The sequence below is a fragment of the Clinocottus analis genome, unplaced genomic scaffold (genome assembly GCF_023055335.1).
Source record: "Clinocottus analis isolate CAN_PGR_092001 unplaced genomic scaffold, fCliAna1.0.p SCAF_1, whole genome shotgun sequence".
NCBI classification, from domain to species: Eukaryota; Metazoa; Chordata; class Actinopteri; order Perciformes; family Cottidae; genus Clinocottus; species Clinocottus analis.
The window spans coordinates 12729161-12750220 of NW_027175820.1; the positions used below are offsets into that span (position 1 = coordinate 12729161).

Sequence of the window (21060 nt, forward strand, 5' to 3'; positions counted from 1 at the left end):
TAAACAGATTAAGAAACTCAGGACGTTGAGCCTAGTTGTGCTTTCTTCTGTGCTGTTTTGGAGCGCCATCTTTACAGCGCACAAACACGTTATCTTGGGATACTTCAACTCGTTGTCCATCATTTGTCATGGCACAGAAAAATGTCCTGCAAAACAGAAACAATGTAGCTGACGTGGTGCGTTAAACAGAAAGTGTGTGAACGGTGAACTGTCGCGGAGAGTGTGTGGAAAAATCCACTAGGTGGCATTAAAAGTCTGTGACGGAGTAAATGTATTTTTTTATTTTCTGTCAATGGGACCCTAAAAACATGTAATAGTATCTGCAAAAAAGTAAACAATATTATTTATCGAATGGGGTTTTGTTATTTAGTTTAGGTGTTTTGTATGTAATTAGTGTGACTAATTACTCAAATAATACATGAATTGTGACCTTAAATATATGCATGTGATAGTAATACTCAACTAGTAATAATCATCTAATACTCATGAGTACAGTGCATTTACTCATATGCATTACCGTTGTAATGTACTATTTTCAAAGTAGTATTATAGTATTATTTCCCTCCATTACATTAATTTGACAGCTAGACGTTTTGCAGAGTACAACCTTCTGTACATAAACTACCCTCATGATATTCAACGATCTTAAACATCCTCCTCTTTAAATCCTTCCTAAGTGAAAAAGCATGTTTGAAAGGCTGGTTGTAATGTTGCTTATATCTGGTGTTACATGACTAATTGACAGATTGTATTAAAAGAAACTAGAAACAACTTCAGATACCTTCCTGAAGGGGCAAATAGACAACAGAGAGCTGTGTGGAATTTTTGATGAGAGGTCAGACCAGCTCATACTGGTCTGGCCTTTGCTGTGTGTGCATTTTCAACTAGGAAGCTGATATATTTAACAAGCAACAGTTTATCAATTAGTTTGCGTTAGCTCCACTTTTGCCAGCTACGGAATTAAAATCCTGCTCTTTATGTAAAATACTGTGAAAAATCTAAAAGGTGCCATTCAGTAGTACTTTTTTGTTTACAGTACTTCAAAACTTTAACTTTAACATGACTATTTTTTTATCTTAGTATTGCTACTTTAAAACCACGGCCGGTTGTAGGGTCGAGCTGTACCTCTCCTGTGTCTCGCCTGCTTTGACGCTGATCTTGCCCACAGTCAGCAGTGGCTTCCTCGCTCGGCCGCCCCAGGGAATAATGTTCTGCACCCGGTTCCACATGTTCTTCCACAGAGCCAATCCTTCCCAGTGCAATTTAAGCAACATCAGGTCCCCTAAGTCTCTGTCCAAGGTGATCAGGAAGGTGTGGGTCTTATTTCCTGACATATTTTCAGTACTGTTAGAGTTTAAAAAGGAAAACACAAAAAAAAAGTGGACAAAGTAAGATAACTACATCAGGGAACATCTTGCAACAAACAACATTTCTTAAGTACAAAACAAAGTGACCAGCACCAATTAAAGCCGGCCAGTTCAGGATAGTTCCTCTTTTTACACTGGTCTGCCTAAGGCTCTCTCATACACATAACATGAAGAGAGAAAAGTGTCTTGAGTAAATTATTCACTCCCATCAATCCCATTTATAGTTCCCTTTCTGGCAGCAGCTCCAGTTGTTTCCATGTGTGTCAGTCGCTCCCCTTGCCCACTTTCTATATAAGGTTGAGAGCACAGCTGCATATTGCATGTGTCAAAGACGGCCTACACCAAGTGTCTGTGATGTAGTGAAAGCCTGATGGAAGGCGGTACACTACTCACACAATGATGGGGACGTCTCCACTCTCCTCCTTTGTTCCAGTGAGAGAAATGGTAAGAGAGGGCTCGATCCCCTCCATCTGGTTGACAAACTGGATCCTAAACTGGTAATGATAGACTAGAAGGAGGAAGAGGGACAATCTTAGTGTGCATAATAAATATAATGACCAGAGATTGATAAATGTAAAACCACATTTGACCACATACGTTTGTAAGGCATCTGTGAGCGCGTGTTCAGGTAGAGCCTCTTGCTGCTGCCACTACGGACCTTCTGGATATTGTAGCCCAGTGTGTTGCAGCGATGCTTCCGACAGTCCAGACAGACGCCTCTGTCAAATGCACTTTTGCCACTGCACCTGTAAGCCATGTTCTGTTTGTCTTTATTTAGCACAGAGTCCATGAATAGATGGACGGACCGCTCATGAGCACATTTCACTGTCTGCTCAAAACCTATGGGAGAAAATAGAGAGACATTGATTTTCCTCTAATCTGAATTTTCACCCAACTATAGTCTCCTGTAGATTGAGAGGCTATTGAGTGCCTTAATCCTAGTGTCTGACCATTATTAGAGGACTGACTTCATTATCACCAAAGTCTGACATCTCTCAGACCGTCCTTCTGTCACATCTCCTAAAAGCGTCTCATTATGTGTGATACTGATCTGCTCTGCGGGCCTTTTCTCTGAGTGGACTCTTGTAGCCTGAAGGCAGCTCAGCTCAGAGGGATGGACAGAGCAGAGGAAGGCACATGTTGCTAATTAACTTGGAAGGATGACAGATGCTTTAATGTGGCTCTCACGACCGTATTATGTGGATGTGATTGGGAAGCTCCAGAATTCCCACAGCCACTTGTGTTTAACTGGAGGGAATTAAACTCATCTGCCTGAGCTCAGATGGAGAAACTGTCAACAAGCAAAAGATGAATTGGTGTCCAAGATTTTCCTTCTCAACCAGTGTTTTGAGGTGGCAAGACCAATTAAGAAAACACATGTTATGATAGAGCAGAGGAAGAGGCAAATCAGTAAGCGGTTAAGCAGCACAACACACTGCTTCAATTGAAGTTTTGCATTTTCTTTCACAAATGCATGGTTGTAAATGGCACACAGTAACAGGAGCTTGCATGGCAAGTCTGTTCCAGGCCTAAACAAGCCCATAAATCTAAAAAATAATCAGTTTGTTGTGCTGCTTACACAAAAAAAGTGTTCCTATAAGTACCAGTAATGGTCTTCAATCTAGATTTTTTTCTCTGAGATGTAAAAATGTTAAAACATTTAGATTCTTATCACAATGTTCTTTTTAAGGCGGCATGCTGAAATCACAGAAACCGAAATTCCTTTCTCAAGACACCCATTTCAACATGTATTTCATTCTTTCTATAGATTACTTTTCTAAAGCCAGAACTGTGAAAATAAAGATGAATTAATCACGTCATGGTTCCCAAATGTTAGATTATTGCACCAGTGGTACTTTCCAATGCCACCGTCAGGCTAAGCTCTTATTTCTACACCAACATATAAAAATCCAGTCATTCCAACAGATACTACTGTATCACTATGTGGCTTAATCTTTTCAATTTGTACACAAGACATGTGAAAAATGAATGAATAAATATAAAATAATGAACATTTCTGAACACATGTATGACGAGCTTTCTCCAGCCTCACATGCCATTTTCGTTTTTAACCTCACTACAGCAATAAAATCAGCACTTTCTGTCGAACGCTTTTGTATTTCAGGGTGTATTAAACATTACAGTCTAGGGGCACATAGCCTTTTATTTTGTGGTCCTCAGTGGACCGTCTTATATCATTTCTGAAGTCTGGAAGTGTTTCCTTATCGTACCGTTGAGCCCGTACTGGGATATGTGGTCGTAAATGTTATGCAGATCACAGCCGGGTTGGAATTCTCCTCCGTTGGGGTAAAAGTCATAATGTGCCACAGATTGCTTGATGCCCACACTGAGGCCCAAACGTTTCTGGGTGAAGGTGTGGATAGCATCCACAAATTCAGCATCGTCAGGAGACAGCCTGTCTGTGGGAGACATGCCTTCAAAAAGTGGCCCCGCTGGATCGAGACCTGAGCAGATAGAATATGCAGATAGCAATCAAGAGCCTTTTAGTTACATAATATAATATACATTGCATTTGTTTTGGGTAGTGGATTTGGAAAACCCAATCATTACCCTAACCTTGTAAAAAAAAAAAAACTCACCTGTAATTCTGCCAATCTTCTCTGAACCTTCCAGATAGCTTCCAGCAAATCCAGAGATGTGAGCCCCAAGGCTGTAGCCAATCAAATGAACCTTTCTAACTGGGTACTGGTAGTGTACCTAGTGGGGTTTATGACGGATACATGATTTATAAAGAGATCTGACAACTTGAATCTGCTACCTGCTTTAAGCTGACTCTTCAGTACAAATGTTCTTTTTTTTATCAGACTTCAATTTTAAATGTTGAAACGGTGTCATTCTAAGTGGAAACTTCAACAATGGTATTTACTCTGAAAATAAAGTGGCTTGAGCAGAGAAGTTTCCCCTGACCTGGAGTGACTGCAGCAGGTGAGCTATGTCTTTTCCAACAGTGCGAGTGCTCTGTGCAGCTGTGGGGTAGTGCGTGTGAGCCAGGGACAACCAGTCGGTAATCACCACGTTGATGTCTATTAGATTTGTCTTCAAGATTGTGGCTAACCTGAGCACCCAGCTCTCCATCACACCATCCAACTTTGGAGAAACAAGACATAGTATAACTCTTAATTATCATGGTTCAAACATTGTCCACTTCAGCCAACTGCATCAGGAATGTCAAAGAAAGTTAAAATATTGATGTGTGACTTAATTGAGCTCAGTTTTAAATGAGTCTCTGTGTGCATTCTTGAGAGTTTCTGCATGTTACCTGAATGTTTTGTTAAACATCTCAGGGATTTGTTTGTGACGTTTACGTCTGAAACAAGGCCAGCAACAAGTCCTCCATACAGGCCTGAGATCCATGTTTTGTATGCAGTGGTTCAAGTCAGTGAAGTGGAAGAAAAGTTGACCTTACCGACCACCCGTGAGTGATGATGATGATGGGATTACTGCTGTTGAAGCCACAGGAGGTGAGCGTGTGCAGCTGCAGAGGATCCAGTGGGCAGTTGTCCTCACCTTCTAAAAACATCCTGAAGACTGAACTGCTGACATGCGGCTCTTTCAGCCTCAGGACTGCCCTGTGCTCTCCGTCCACTGCACCTCAGAAATCAAACAGCAGAAGAGTCGTCTGTTTGTTCTTGGTAACTCTAACATCAGAACACACTGAGGTACTGGATGTGTTTACTTTGAGATGAATGATTACAAATAACACATGAAAATTCACCTTGTCGGTCCCCTCGAGAGCATAATAAATGTTTTAATGAATGCAATAATAATACAATAATAAGTAAACAGGAAGACACTTCCGGTTGAGGCCCATTTGGACTGCAGGCGGACTAACACCCTTTCAGAAGCACTTTGATTTGTTTCCAGCTCATGCAGACCTCTTTGGCAGATGCTCACAGATAACACTTCCAAAGAAGTCCCATTAAGTGAATCTCTGCCAGACCTATCTTGTAATTCAGAGCCCCCAGTCACACACGTTAAAGATTCTTTTCCAAATCATTACATTTCCTTTATTGTTCATCATTGATTCTTGTCCAGCATATTTATTATTCTAACATTTGAATGTTTAGAAAGCCAGAAACCCAGGCGCCTAAACGCTCTGATAAGCTCTGGTTGCTGATACGATGAAAACATTTCCACAGGGAAAGTATAAAAAGTAGTTATCCATCCATCATCTGACCCCCTCACATTTTCCTTGGTGTGTCTCTTCACTGTTATGACTGTTCCTCCAATTAAAATGGTGTCACTCATTAGTAAGAGAGCGCCAGAGTGTACTTTACCATTCTCACAGTGTAATTAGTTTAATACGATTTCTGCAATAATGTTGAAGGATAAAACAAAAACTAAATAACTGCTGCAATGTTTGCATGCACGGTGCTCTGACTGATACCTTCCATGTGTCCCAGAGGCAGATTTTTAATTTAATTTAACTATTTTATGTGATAATTCACCAAATCAAACGTTTGAGGGACAAAGTCGGGTTGTATGAAATTGTTATTTTTTTTTCCTACAAATCATTATTAACAAACTTAACATCCAACACAGTTGAAGCATATATTATAAAAATAACCCATATTTAAGAAATGTTGAATAAAACAGTAAATGCCCAGCAATAGTTTCCAACTATTTGGTTATTTTATCTCTTGTATAATTTCAGCAACAGCCGGTGCAACACTTCATTCACTATTGTACTCCAAACATTATCGTGTCAATCTACAAAACATATTAAATACAAAACATCAACACGTGTCCTTTCTTTTTCCTTTTGAGTTGTTAAAAAAAAACGTTTTCTTTTGGCTGACCTTCAATAAGAATTATTAACAAAACACAAACACTGTTTTCTTTACAATCTAACAAGAACAAGATATGAATAAATCAGGAGATAACAGCTTGACACAAAGCTCTATGTTGTTCAGTAAATTTTGGTCAGAACATTTGATAAAATGTTTGATATGTATTGTATTTTTAATCAATAATCTTAGAAAAACAATACTATACACCTTAGACGTTTGTGTTTGAGGTATTTGTTGTAAATTTGTGTTCTTATTGTAAACACATTACTCAGCGTCACATGGTTTCAGAAAAAGAATATGCATTATTTTCACTGTACATTTATTGCCACTGTTCATTGTACATTTAAATAAACTTCTGGGAAAATTTGTGAAGAAAAATAATCTTTTAAACTGCAGTTTGGTGTCCGGTTTTCTAAAACTGATATTGATTTCATGATTTGTCGCTTAGAATATATGAACTGACAATATAATGGCTGAATGGGAGTGATACAATTATACTTAGGGGGTCCATAAATAAAGGCACTTCAGCCAATACAACAAATGTCTTTTATCACGTTTTTTGGGATCACTTAAACACGTTTTACTCACTTGTTTTGTTTCCTCGGATTTTCTTCCCCTCATTGAGATGATACGCTAACAGCAAACAGCACAGGATTTTGAGCACAGACATGGTGTCGCCAGACACTTTGGTTATTCCTCAGAGTTGGAAACACATTGTGCTCTACTGTACAGAAAGAGAGGGCACATCAGCAGTAATGATTATGGATAAGGGGACATTTGTTCTTATCCTGATTGGCTGACGGCTGGGCCGTGTGATCGAACACATTGTGAAAGAGCAAGGGATGAAAGGGAGAGGGGGGAGGAGGAGGGCCCGGTGCGATATGCACTGATAGTGACTGAGAGTAGAAATGAACTCAAACCCTTTATTCAGACCCTTCTTATATCCCACCTTTAAGTGCGAGAAGTGTCCTTCCTTGTGTCGCTTTGGTGTCTGCGTAGCTGTCCATTTGTTTTGACATTGTTCTGCCTTCATAGGAACTTTACATTTTTACTGCTTGAAAAATTCATTAACTTTCCGGTATTGCTCTATTTTGAAATGAACCCGAAATTGTAATTTCAGTTCTGAATAAATGTCCCATGAACCTTATTCTCAAATTCTCAAAAGTTCCTGATACATTTTGGAAATTCAAATGACTGCATAATGTTTTATTATTTGAAGTCAAAATCAATTTGCAATTAAATTAACATGCTTTTGTGTCGGTATGCCAGCTTGACCTGGTCAATGCATTTACACCAACAACATTCTTTAAATCATAGAGGCCTTTACTTTACCATGTTTGCCATTATTAGATGTATTTATGAAATATGCCAGAAAAGAACTGTCCCATGTCAGATCAGTAGTCACACACATACAATTATAGTTTCTATCGTACAACCTTTTGAGCTGTAACCATTTTCTCTTAAAAGCAGAAGCAAAAGCGTGAAAGTCACAGTTTGTCTTATGTGTTATGTCACATCTGTGGGGGAACAAGAGCAAACATGAAGAACCTTGGCTTTTCCAAGTACTCTGTGTGTGTGTGTGTGTGTGTGTGTGTGTGTGTCAGTGTGTGTGTGTGTGTGTGTGTGTGTGTGTGTGTGTGTGTGTGTGTGTGTGTGTGTGTGTCAGTGGCCCTGCATGCTGTGTTGTCAGCCACTCACTGCTTTTTTTTGTTGCTCACGTGCAGTAGTTGGTGTGGGCCATTATTATGTAAAACGGTTATTATTCAAGTTAAACAGAAGATGCACTCTGCAGAAGAGTTCTGAAACCATTTAACCGCAAAAACACTCTCCATCCATTTTCTATCAAGTTACATAAGCTTTTTCATTCGTCTTTATATTTTAATGCTGTACTTTGTACTTATATTGATGATTGATGAGTGTGTACATATATTCACTTGCGTGTTTGAAAAAACAACAGAAAAGTATCACCAAAAATTAATAAAAAGGTAATTGCATTGAATTCCAAAAAAAAAGTTTTACAAAAGTGTAATAATCAAATTATAGTTATATAGTTTGTTGAAAACAGTCATGAAAATCTTAGTACACAGAGGTGACCTTAGACACAAGATGCAGTCAAGAAACGTTAGAGGTGTCAAGTCAAGTCTGATCTAAGTGCAGGCCAAGTTTGAAGATGAGGTGACAGCAAGGGCACAGGAGGTAAGGGAGGTAGGAAGTAGAGCTTTTGCCCACATTATTCACTGGCTGTCACGGCTGAAGTGTTCCTATTGCAACATGGTCTCTTGTTGTTTTTTGAAGAAGATCATAAGTATATACAAACAAACAATTTAAACAATCTTTATTCAACATGAAGATGCACTGAATAAGACACACAGCTAATTCAGATGGATAAAGGCAATACATGTTAGGAAACTACCTTATAAAAAGCAAATACGCAACAACAAAAGACATACAAAAAGATTAAAATGTTACTCAAGCTACCACTCTGGACCGATGCAGTGACGTCAAAGTGTGTGACAGGGAGACATGAAATATATACACCATTTCACTGAACAGCTGAATCGATTCAATGAAACAAATATCTCCAACTCCTTTACATAATGTACAGTGTTTTTTCCTTTTAAAAAAAAAAAAACATAGGCCACAGTGTCTGGAATATAAAGGGCACTCCCATGAGTGTTGACATTGTTCTGGGGAAAGCAGGACCAGATTCATTTTAACCATCTCCCAGAAAAAAAAAATCACTGTTTGATGTGTGTGCCTTTCCCTTTTGTCATGTAACACAAAAGTAAAACAAACAAATTAAATTGAAGTAAGTAATTGTAACGTCTATGTGTTGTAAAATGACATTCAGTGAAGTGCAATATAATCCCACCATCGGTGTAAGAGTATGTAGTATAATTAGTGAAATACATTAATATCAGCACAGGTCGTTATGTATCCAGTTGTCTTCTAGGCTGGGGAACAAGCCATCGTGTTTTATAACATGTTTTTGAAAATTCCCATTCCTGTGCTCACGTGAAAGGACGCGTTACGTATCACAACAACGAAGAGAGAGAGTGCATTTTACATTTCCAAGTATTATTGTACCTTTCTTGTGCTTTATCACGCATTTTACCTCAGCTCAAAGGTTTTAATGTAAACAGTTTACTGTCAGTGTTTGGATGTTGCCCCAAATACAACATGTTCACTGTCACAACACATCAGCATCTTTAGCAATAGCTTCTGCTGGAAACAAATTAACATGGTTTTTTTGTGTGTTTTAATGTAGTAATCCAGCAGTATTTCACAAGTAAAGTTTGTGTGCTGCAAAATTATAGAGAATACTAAAGAACTAAGCAATAACAGGAAAATCATTTAAGGCTGGATTTTCTACATAAACATGTAATGAAAATGATAACGCTGAGAGCAAGATAAATCAATTGATTACACTTTTTTTAACGTACATACAAAGAATAAAGTCAAACAAAACAAGGAAATCCGTCCATCAAACACATTAAATGGCAGAAGGTAATATAGATTACAATATTTTCACATAAAAGTAACTTTCTACCAAGTGCTACATAAATTAAATGTGTTTGTTAGGTATACAGTAAAAAATACAAACGCTATATAGAAACTTGGCAAATACTTCTAACGAGAGAAGATGATCCTACTTAGGAAATAGGAGACTATGGAGAATACTGCATGTCTACAGAGGAAACTCTCCATAGTAGGTTTTGATTGTATGGAATTAAAGGAAAATCTAAATCTAAAGTCTAAAGAGAATCTGATTATGAAGCTTCTTTAATATTTTAATATATATATATGAAAGAGCCCCTTAGAGATAAAACAGATCTATAAATAAACCATATCTTTTACAAGAAGAGACTTTAAAGGCTTCATAAAACACTCATGCATATTGTATAAAGGACTATGACATTGTGTAGTCAAATGCATGCTTTGTATTAAATATGAACTGCAAATTTTTTCTGCATTTTTAGACAACAAATGTATAAAACTGCTTTATCAAGACGAACATTTTTGCCTTGTGAGGGTGAAAAATCCGCTGCGTTGTTGCTACCCTTGTTCTGTATTTTAACTCATAGTTATCATTTCATATTTGTCCTGGATATTGTTCTCCTCCTGTTTTTCAGGCTCTGGATGATGCAACTCAATGCAGAGGAAGTAAAGGCATGCTCCTACTGCTCCGCCCACCATAGGCCCCGCCACAGGGATCCACCACCAGCAACCCCCCGCTCTGCAGAGAGAACCATACATATCAATGACCATGACAAAATGCAAATACCAATGTATTAATTGTTATTAAACTAATTATTTCATGCAAGATTTAAGAAACAAGAATAATAATCATTTGAGCAGTGCATGTACTTTTAATTGTGTAGCGTGTAGTACTGGGACATACTGCGGCTATTTTAAATATTTAAATAAATAACAGATACATGTTTTGTATAGTTTCATGATTAAACTACATATTTTTATGGAACACTAATTTACAATATTGTTTTAAAATGACACAAACACATTTGCAGACCCCCTAGTTAACATTTTGAGAAATTAGCTTTTCTGCTTTCTTGCAGAGAATAAGTTGAAAATATTGATAACTCTCCCATTTCTGCACAAATATAAAGCGAAAGACAGCAGCCAGTTAAGTTATTTTAGCACAGAGAATGTAGATAGAAGAAAACAGTTAGTCCAGATCTGTCTAAAGGTAATTAAATCCACCAGCACATCTGAAGCTCACTAAGTGCTGGATCTGCTTTTATATTTACCGTATTGACCAGAGAGTACATGCAGTACACTTTTGAAAGGAATAACGTATACCACCTCTACAATTTGAATGCTTATGTTAGTATCATCCTGCCAGAGGTGAGTTATATTCAGTTATCCCAGATTACAGTAAAGTCTTAAGGAGCTCTGTGTGTTAGACAAACTACATGTGCCCTCATTCCTCCCTCTGGCCGACCTCAGACCGATCCAGAGGAGGATTACAGTCCTGTTGGTCAATGTGTCTGTTAGGAGCCTTTACTGCAAGACAAAGGGCGTTGGTTAACACACATGATGCACGGGCCTGAGAGTAAACAAGTGCCTGAGCAGGTCATCTCTCTCGTCTTCTGGAGGCTCTTAGGAAGTAGACGAGAAGGGAAGTGGATAGATTATAGACTACTAATCTATGGTCACAGCTAAGATTATCAGGCCAGGAGACAGTGGGTCACATTGCAGCCATGTGGACAATGAATGCAGCCAAGTGGAGCCAAGTGCCACCCACATATGGATTTGACTGCATCAGCCGCTATATTTATACCATAAATGTAAAAGATTATGCCAGGTTTAGCACACGCTTGCATAATATGAACATGATAGCATGAAGGGCTTAAATGTGCATTAAAGCAATCTTGGTATACATCTATAAAGCTATATGAGCCATCTGGTCATATAGCTTTATAGCTATATGACCAGATATAAAATAAAGAGACAGAGTAAAACAGTATCTTTCTCATAGCCTTCAGACTGCCATTAATTCTTCTTTATATTTTGTCATTAGGTCAAATAAATCAAATCCAGAAATCCTTTCTTAAACACTCTACTTGTATTGAAGGGCATATTTATCCAAGAAAAATGTATGACTAAGTCTGATGGCCACATATCATTCACTCTTAATGCATGTCAGCAATGGCGTGCACAGACACTAAGCGCAGGGCTTAAAAAGAACAAAACCCAACAGGGCACTGAGGGCAACGACAAAAACAGCATAAATGTATACATGTCAACATGTAGTAAAGAAGCTTTGATTTGCTGCTTTAAAAAGTCAACTATGGCAGTGACTGCTATCGAAATAAGATTTCTGAGATCCTTCATCAAGAAACAAGAAACACACAATTTCCATTTTTTACAGGCATACCGTCTAATGTACTTCAGATTTAGGTTTACTTAGTTTTTAGATGTACTTAGGCAACACAACTACTTAGTTAGGTTTAGCCAACTAAAGTACTTGATTTGTTACGTAAAGTAAGTATGTTTGTTATCACTTGCTCTCAACAGCTAATAATGAGCGATGGGTTCACGTTGAAGTTAGTTGAACACCCGGTGCATCTCCTCCACATGCTAAAGTTGCCTTGTGCATCGGTATCAGACCATGAGGGCACTGACTAAGCAGCGGTAATGGGTGAGTTGGGAGTACTGAACAAACATATGACTTTCACAGAGGATACCGCTCTCCGTGTTCTGTGAAACCAAGTCAATGTTGCCATATTTTACCTCACTTTTGTTTTGAAACTTGCAAACTCAGGCAATACCGTGCAAGTAGGATCTTTTCCTAAAACTAAGATTTGTTAACTAAACAGGTTCTGCACCATAGGGGGCTCATGCAGTCACACTGAACGCTATTTTTGGTGGGCATAACTTGTATTGTCATTATTATTATTATTATTATTATTATTATTATTATTATTATTATTATTATTATTATTATTATTATTCTACCTACTTTTGTAGCGGGATATGTTGATTCAAGATACTGTAACTTGCTCTGTGACATGTCTGTGTTACATAACATTGTGGAAACAACGTTTCAGCCAGACAACACACATTCCAGAGGTCACACCCCTTTGCATGTCAGTCTATATGCGTTTGTAGATTTTGGAAATGTTCCAGGAGGTATCCTTGTAGGATCATAGTTTACAAAGTCTGCTGTTGTCATCCATTAAGTGTATTTAAATAGAGCATAAAAGCTTTGTTTGCATTCTTCACAAAGTCCAAAGTGAACTTGAGGGTTATACCTCTCCAGTTTGCAACATGCAGACAGCATCTGAAATGGACTTTGTGACTCAAATGTCACATATGCGATAACAAGTGATGTTATCGCTTTTTGTTTTATTAAATTGGAATCGCACTTCAAAACTGAAGTGATTGGGCATTTCCAGTTGTCTCTAAAATGAAATATGACACATAAAACCTTGTAAGAACTTGTTATTATAAGAAAGAGAAATCGTAATGAATACATCTGGTTTGATTAAAATCAATCTGTACTGTATGTACAATAAGGAGAGATTCAAAGGAAGAGCGAGAGACTGAGGAGCTCGGGAAATGAAGAATTTAGAGTTGTGTCATTTAATATTTCATATATTTTTACATGCATTCACTCCCTATTCACTTAAATCCCAGAGCTCTTTTTCAAAATGCAACATGAAATATTTATTCAGATTGTCAAGTGAGCAGAGATGGAGCTACAAATGATGCTCGTTGTGTTGGATAGAAAAGAGACTTGCTCAGTTTCTTACATAACACATCTTTATGTCTCTGGCAGTGGTGGCAGTGTGAGCAGCGTAAATAATGGACCCCTACTTCTCTCATGTAGGTGACAACAATGGCTTTCATCTTTCTGATATTAATCCCAACATTTCCCTCTTCGATACTAAGAATTTTCAAACGTTTTCTTTCACATTTTAATTTGGCAAACACTGTTCTTTATGATGTAAAGGCACCTTTATGTTTTTCTTTTTCAGTTAAATTACCTGAATACGTCCATTCCCCACCCAGCTACAGCCGTGAAGAACCGTGGGCCGAGGTCTCGTGCCGGGTTGATTGGGTAGCCGCAGTTCAGACCCATGGACACGCCGATGGCCATGATGATCAGGCCGATGCAGAGAGGCTCCATGCCTTTTGGAGCACCGATATTCTTCTTGTCAGTGATGGCCAGGATGCACAAGATCAGTGCAGCAGTCGCAATTACCTTGAAAACACAAGCGTCAGAAAATTAGCGCACATACGTAATTTTCACAAAATTCAAGACTACAATATTTCTAAATGAAGTGCGCAATTTTAGAATATAGGAATATAAGACCACGACAAGTTACTCTTTTTGGTGTTGTTGTTGAGTTACCTCAGTGACCTCTGCCCTATGTTATTTTGTATAAGCTCATTAAGGGGCTTCCCCTTCCCCCTGGTTTCAGTCTGTATTAGGCAGCTTTATTACAGCCCCATATGGCTCCATATTTCACATTATTGACATATTACCTAAACAAATTCTTTTGTTTGATTTCACAGATTCTAAAATGACCATTTAAAGGCACATGATCTGTGAACAAAATGCCTATGATCAAATTTCACCATACTTCTGATGGTGTAGCTGCTTTGTTTACATCAGTAATGCATGCAAATACTTTGAAACCCAATTAATCCCATGTACATACGTACATGCAGACGCACATAGAATAAATACGCTTACACATACACACACACGCACCATACTGATATACCCTGAATATATGATGTCTTGTATCTCGGTGTTTTGTCGTCCTCTTGATGTTATGTCTATGTATTGTCTCTTCTTTTTTTTTTTTAAGAAAGCAAGTTAAAATAGTAAGTGATCTGGAATCTCAGCATAAAGAAATAGAAAAAACACTGTCCGAGAATCACATTGATCTACTGCTTAAACAATGGTGTGAACTCAAATTTAAATTATATATGAAATAAAAAAAACAATGAAAAAAGTAATGCATATAAATGCATGTAAATGCTTTTCATCTGTGACACAAGAGAGAAACACTGAACTGAAGAGCACAAACTAGCATCTGCATCTCGTACACATCCAGAACAGATGGTAGCTATTCTCAGCATCGGCGCAGAATTGTTCATACATCAGCAAACAACTCGCATGTCCATTTATGCTTACAATCATCCATGACTGCACTGGATGCATTGCTCAAATGCATCTCTGTATGCTCTGGTGGGTTGCATTGACACTGAATCCTGTTGTCAAATGTCATTGACCACAATAATTTCAAATAAAAAAAGGAGTAAAAGCATTCAAAGCGTATAGGTTCATGTTATCAGGCAGCTTGTATAAATTGGTTAAAGTGTTGTTATCCATCAGTACATCAGTGTATTTTCTAGGGGAAATGAATGATAGATTGTGGGTTAGTCTTAATCCCCACCTGATCAACAAACCCATTCAGGATTGAGAGATGTTTTGCTGGGTAAGATGCAAATATGTTGGCAGTGGCATTTGCACCAGTAACAGCAAATTCTCCATTGGTGTAGTCCATCAAAGCATCTGTGGAAGAGAACATACAATAAAGATAAGCAACTGTTTTACAAGCTCCTCCAGTATTTGTGTTTTATTACTCATAAGACATAAACACAGTATTCAGGTAAATTGTGGAATGACTTTGCAGGAGCATAATGACTCCACTCTTATATCACATTCAGGGAGTTTTCACACGAAGCAGGATTATAGCTGGATAACCTCACTTCAGTCAATGTTTTACACTTGATAGGGTTCTTGGTTTCCTCTGTAAGGTTGTCTGGATAACCTAGTAATCCTTTCTGAGACAGTTCTCTTGTAATGATGACATTTACACATTTACACTCACCATAGTACAACCCATAGACAGCACAGGATCCAGCAAAAGCCCCCAGGAATTGTGCCAACACATACACAGGGAACTTCTTCAGAGGAAGCTTCCCCAGGATCACCATGGCCAGAGAGACTGCAGGGTTCACATGAGCTCCTGAAACGAAGCAAGAAAAGAAGATGAGCAAAATCTAATAAAATCTAGTAAACTCTCTCTCTCTCTCTCTCTCTCTCTCTCTCGCTCTCTCTCTCTCTCTCTCTCTCTCTCTCTCTCTCTCTCTCTCTCTCTCTCTCTCTCTCTCTCTCTTTAACTTAAAAAAGGTGTATTTCTCTCAGACAATGTTTTCGTGTGTTTTTGCTGTATTCAAGTCAACAATTCATGAATGTGTTCTGTTCATAAATACCATCTTCCTAATTGATATTTAACCTTTAGCACTGCACAGATCATATTTTACTTAACTTTGTATTTGCTTGCAAAAAATAAAGATGATTGGTCTAAAAATCAGTCCAAGATTTGTCTAAAAACATGTTAACTAATAAGTATTTAATTGCTATTTTCCATCTATGAAACAAATTGGAAACATGTCATTTTGAATCAGTGTTAGCTGTAGTCAATGATTATGTTTTGGTAAGCTACAAGTAACTAACTTGCTGGTGTATTAAGTATGAGCAATTCTGTTTTAAAAGTTTTAGATGGTGGTCTTAACTTTGTCATTTTTTTTCAAACATTTTAAGTTTCAAGTCACATGTTTCTAAGTAAACTAATTCAACATTTTTGATTACTGTGTACTGTGTAATGACAATGCAAACTAATATACATTGAGTTTGGTTAACATGAAATGGTGTAGTTGTGTACTCATTTTTTTAAAGTTCTGTGAACTCAATTTTTTTAAGTTTTGTGAACTCATTCCAGTGGTTTATAATAACTGAAAATAATTGAGTTGCATTAACAGAAACTGTAAGTCATATTAACTTCAATTATTTGAGTTGAGCTAAATGAGCATTTTTAATGTAACTGTAATCAAAAAGTACAAGTATCAAGTCATCGGACCTTTTAAGTTCTGGAAAATTTGAGGCAATCGATTGCCTTACATTTTTTGAGTTCTACTAACTTATTTAATTTTTTCATTTTCAAACTTGTAATCATGAGTTCCAACGATGCTGACTGTAGGCAATTTATCAGATTTCACGGAGCTAAAATTACACTTTGAATAAGAAAGGTAGCGCAGTCGTAGCACTTTGTAGTTTGACTTTATTAAAGAAATTGTACTTTCCTGATTCTTGTTCTGTGTTTATTCTCACGGTTGAATGCATTTATTGTAAGTCACTTTGGATAAAAGCGTCAGCTAAATGAAATGTAATATAATGTAACACATGTAGTAGTACTCTCCCGAGACTTTTCATCTTTTGTATGAAATCAAGTTCTCCTTTAAATAATAACTAACAGCCTATGGTTTGTCCATCAGATTACTTATTGATTAAGTTGCTAATGATTTTAGCTCTATATCAAATATCAAACATCTGTGACTAAGCTGAAAAGGACGACTTAGCAAAGCATCTTAAAAGTCTCTTGCGTCTTCTCTTAACAGATAAAGTAAATTGAGTTCAGTGGATTAAAACAAAAGCTGTCTGATCATTTAGTGCCTGTGTTCAAACCCTCAAGAGCTCATTCATTTAAAACCTTCAGGATACTTTTAAACAAAGAGCCCTGGGTTTGTGTGCCGTCAAAGTGGGCCTACTTTCCTATGTTCTATAGTGTCTTCAAGAGGCGTGTTTGAACACATTCCAGTCAAATGTTACGGGGCTGTGATGACAGTGTGAGGTCGTTTATTTAACACTCTGGGATCTTGGCTTTGACCCCACTGTGGCAACACCACTGGGGGTATCAGCCATGCGCCCATTGTTAATCTCCCCATCCTGTTCACAAACACTGACCAAGACAACCAGCCAGACCGGCCTGTCTGAATTGCATCTGACATAATCTGCCTGAATCTGCTTAAGGCACACGTAGACTGCAGGTCATTAGAGTGACCATGATGTGTCACACTTACGGTACACTGTCGTCTAAAATCTGAGACTACAAAGTGAAAACAATTGTGTTTTCGTCTCCTATGGGGCCGTCCTGCCAGGGAAGCCTAGTAAGCCAGGCTTGTCACACCTGACCCCCCTCTCTCCAGAGACCCATGCCCCAGTAAAGCTCATTAGTCCAATACCTATGATCATCTTCAGAGATGTCGTTGGACAGAAGCTTCCCACTGAGCTGTGGACCCCGGGGCTGAATGGCCCAGTCATGCAGCAAAAGCTCTCCATATATTAACCTCCCTGTCCTCAGGCTTTTCTGCTTTCCCTCTGAAGCTTTACAACTCTTCTCATTAAACATGCAGCACGAGTGACACTGTATAGTCGGGACGACCAACAACAATAGCCATCATAAACTAAATAGAGACGAAAATACTGTTTCATTCTGCTTTTTTTCCATTTTCAATTAAAATGTAATTTCTCACTGCATGATTTCCGTAAATCACACATGACACTTGATGCCATCCGGAGACTGTTATGGACACAGTGTATTTTTAAGGTTTTATGGAATAATAGTTTTCATATTTTTTTGGAAACATGTTCATTTGCTTTCTTAACAAAATCCCGCAGCACTTCTGGAGCTCCCTTACTAACATGTTATATCTCTTTTGTTTAAATTTAAACAAAAAAAACAACCTTGAAATGATTATATTCTCGACCTGCTCAGAGCCAAGAATTAGTCCGACACAAATCCTTGTAAAACTGGGAATTGTTGTTTTTACACTAAAAAACGCACAGGCGTGGTAGCTGTTTCCCCTCTTTCCAGTCTTTATGCTAAGCTAAGCTAAGCTAACTGTCAGTTACTTCATATTTAATTGACAGAATAAGTGTATTTTACACTTTTCCTTTCCAGCAGTGATGGAAATGACCACATAACAGTCTACACCTCCACAATGCAACATAATGAACCCTTTATTGTTGATTGATTGACACTCACCATTTTGGCTCAGCAAGCCAATGAGAAGCTCTGTGACTTACGACTATTGGTCCCTATCATTGCTGGCAATGCACAGAGGGCTCCTCTTGCTGTAATCCTGGAGGAATGTGCCCAAAAAAGTCCCAATTGGACATTAGGACACAATATCTCCGGAGCTTAAACACACTGACACCGCTCATACGTTGAAAATCCTCCAATTATAGAAACACACAATCCAGGTGTATCATTAAGTCTCAACTTCCAGACCAGAAAAAAAGGAGACTGTTGAATTAACTCCATTATGTAACACTGCAAGTCTTTATACACCATTACTTTATCTAGATCATTGGTCTGTTATATCAATCACAGTTGTCTGTAAAAGCAATAAGTCAAACATCTGCGACTAAAGAAACCACTGGATCCCGAGAGAAAACCTGAGAAAAATACTTAACTAAAATTCTTGCAAGTATCTGAAAAAAATAGTCACTCTTTTTTATTTTATTTTGCCAAACATCACTTCAATGCAGATTCTTAAGATATATCTTTATATCACTGTAAACTGAATTTCTTACATGAATATAAATGTCACCTTGGGCTTTTAGAAACTTGTATTTCACACCATTTATTGACGGATGAATACATTAATCTTCAGAATAATTGATAATGGAAATAAGCTGCAAGAGTTGAGAAAGATTCAGTATTGTCCTGAATGTGATATGTGCATGTGTCCATAGAATGAACTACTTTTACCTGACACTCCCCCTGCCATGTAGACGGCCATCATGACTCCCAGAGTGAAACCAATGTGGATGGTCAAGGGCTCCCCGAGAGCCCCTTTACTCAGCACCGTTTGGGCCACTGAACCACATCCAAAGAGCTGCGACACGGACAAGAACAAAAACAAAAACACAAAGGGTGGAGGTAGAAAGACTCATTGTTTTTTTATGATTCCAATTAAAACCATCATTAACACGAGCACTCTTGTCCACCAACAACCTCAGACTGCCACAAACAATTTGACCTGTTTGGATGCTGGAAAAAAAAAAAAATGAATCCCCCATTCATAAGGTCAAAGGCAAAGGAAATGCAGACAAAAACAACGTGTTGGGAGGAGAGCAGTCCAAAAATAAAAAGGAAGCTGCATCACTTATCTGATATGCATCAGGCATTAATGAGGTGACAGGTGGAGGTGAATATAGTGCAGATAATAACTGGAAAGCTGGCAGCTGTTTCAACAAAACACACATTGTTTTCTGTACTTCAGATAATTTGCCATACCTAATTTAATCCCATATTTATGTTTTCCATAACCTAATAACTGGGACACAATAACTTATTACAGTTATAATGAATCATCTTTGATGGTACTCTGCTCTTCTGGAGGAGATGTGCGGAAGAAAAACAGCCCCACATCAGTCACATCTTGTTATGATTGTCAGGAGCAAATTACAGCTGCAGCACTTCAAAGAGAAAGTCTGTTATTCCCATAATATACTATCTGTTAATAAAGACATTTGAGAGACAGCCGCCAGAGTCCATGGAGACCCAGTTTGACACCTTATTAGCATACTGGTTCAAAGCTTTAAAGCGGCTGTTTAAGCTGGGTGACAGGTGCAGAGGGAGGTACTCACTATCAGGACAAATATCCCCAGAAATTCCGCCAGGAACTCCTTAAAGATGTCCCGCCTCAGGCCAAATCGCTCCTTCATCTTCCTCTTGCTCTCATTTTCCATGTTTTTTTTTTTTGTTGTTTTTTTTTTTGGCGCGGCTCCTTGATGTCTTCCTCCGATCAGAACAAACAGCTGACAACTATGAGCGCGTCTGTGTGTGATTGTCGGCGCAGGTTGCCGCCTCCCACTCGGTGCGCTCGGGCCGTGCAGGGTGACAGGCGCGCTAAGCTTTCTGCATCTATTTCCCTTTCTAACCACAAGGGGTCTACTTTTTATTTGAGGAATAAAGGCTCCACATTATTGCCCTGGCATCCAGAGCAGTTGCTGAAAGTATTACGCTTATATTTCATTTACATTGATATATCTGAAAGTCTTTTTAAAAAAAATCTGTTTTATTAGATACACAAATTACATTAAATTGGTGTGCAGCTTTAAATACCTTTATCCTTTAGGAACAACGTGCTTTGTCAATAAATCTAAATGTAAGATGACATATTCTCCCCAAAATATATTTCAGTAGATCACTAAACTCTGATGTCCAAAATGATGTGAACAAATTAAAATATAGTAAAACAACTTTCACTTAAGATAGATGTCTTGAAAGTCTTTCCATTACTCACCAGTATACTACTTTCGCCATTTGATTAATATTCAGCTTGTACAGTTAAATACTTCTTTTATTTTTGACAAACTGGTCAGTGACGCATTACTTATAGCTGATTTTCTTTTGTTGTCTATTCAGAAGTTTGACCCATTCAATTAGGATGATGTAGAAGTTTTAAAATATAAACTTGGCTCAGTGAAAAAAAAATGAAACACTTTCAGGTCAATGGATTTTTTAGAACGACAGTATGAATATTTCCAA

At 38.0% G+C, this 21060-nt stretch overlaps 2 protein-coding genes across 2 annotated transcripts; both read right to left on the reverse strand.

The window, feature by feature from the left end:
- Positions 1–31: 31 nt before the first annotated feature.
- Positions 32–6848, reverse strand: lipca (lipase, hepatic a). Its single transcript, XM_068572634.1, has 9 exons — positions 6767–6848; positions 4795–4973; positions 4296–4475; positions 3968–4085; positions 3599–3832; positions 1965–2207; positions 1761–1875; positions 1126–1344; positions 32–146 (listed from the first exon to the last, which is right to left on the reverse strand). Exons 1-9 carry the CDS (start codon positions 6846–6848, stop codon positions 32–34), a joined length of 1485 nt encoding a protein of 494 aa, XP_068428735.1.
- A 3404-nt stretch (positions 6849–10252) lies between these two features.
- On the reverse strand, positions 10253–20258 carry aqp9b (aquaporin 9b). Its single transcript, XM_068572645.1, has 6 exons — positions 20157–20258; positions 19276–19402; positions 15550–15687; positions 15112–15230; positions 13690–13907; positions 10253–10415 (listed from the first exon to the last, which is right to left on the reverse strand). The coding sequence occupies exons 1-6, from the start codon at positions 20256–20258 to the stop codon at positions 10253–10255; spliced, it is 867 nt and encodes a 288-aa protein (XP_068428746.1).
- Positions 20259–21060: the final 802 nt, after the last annotated feature.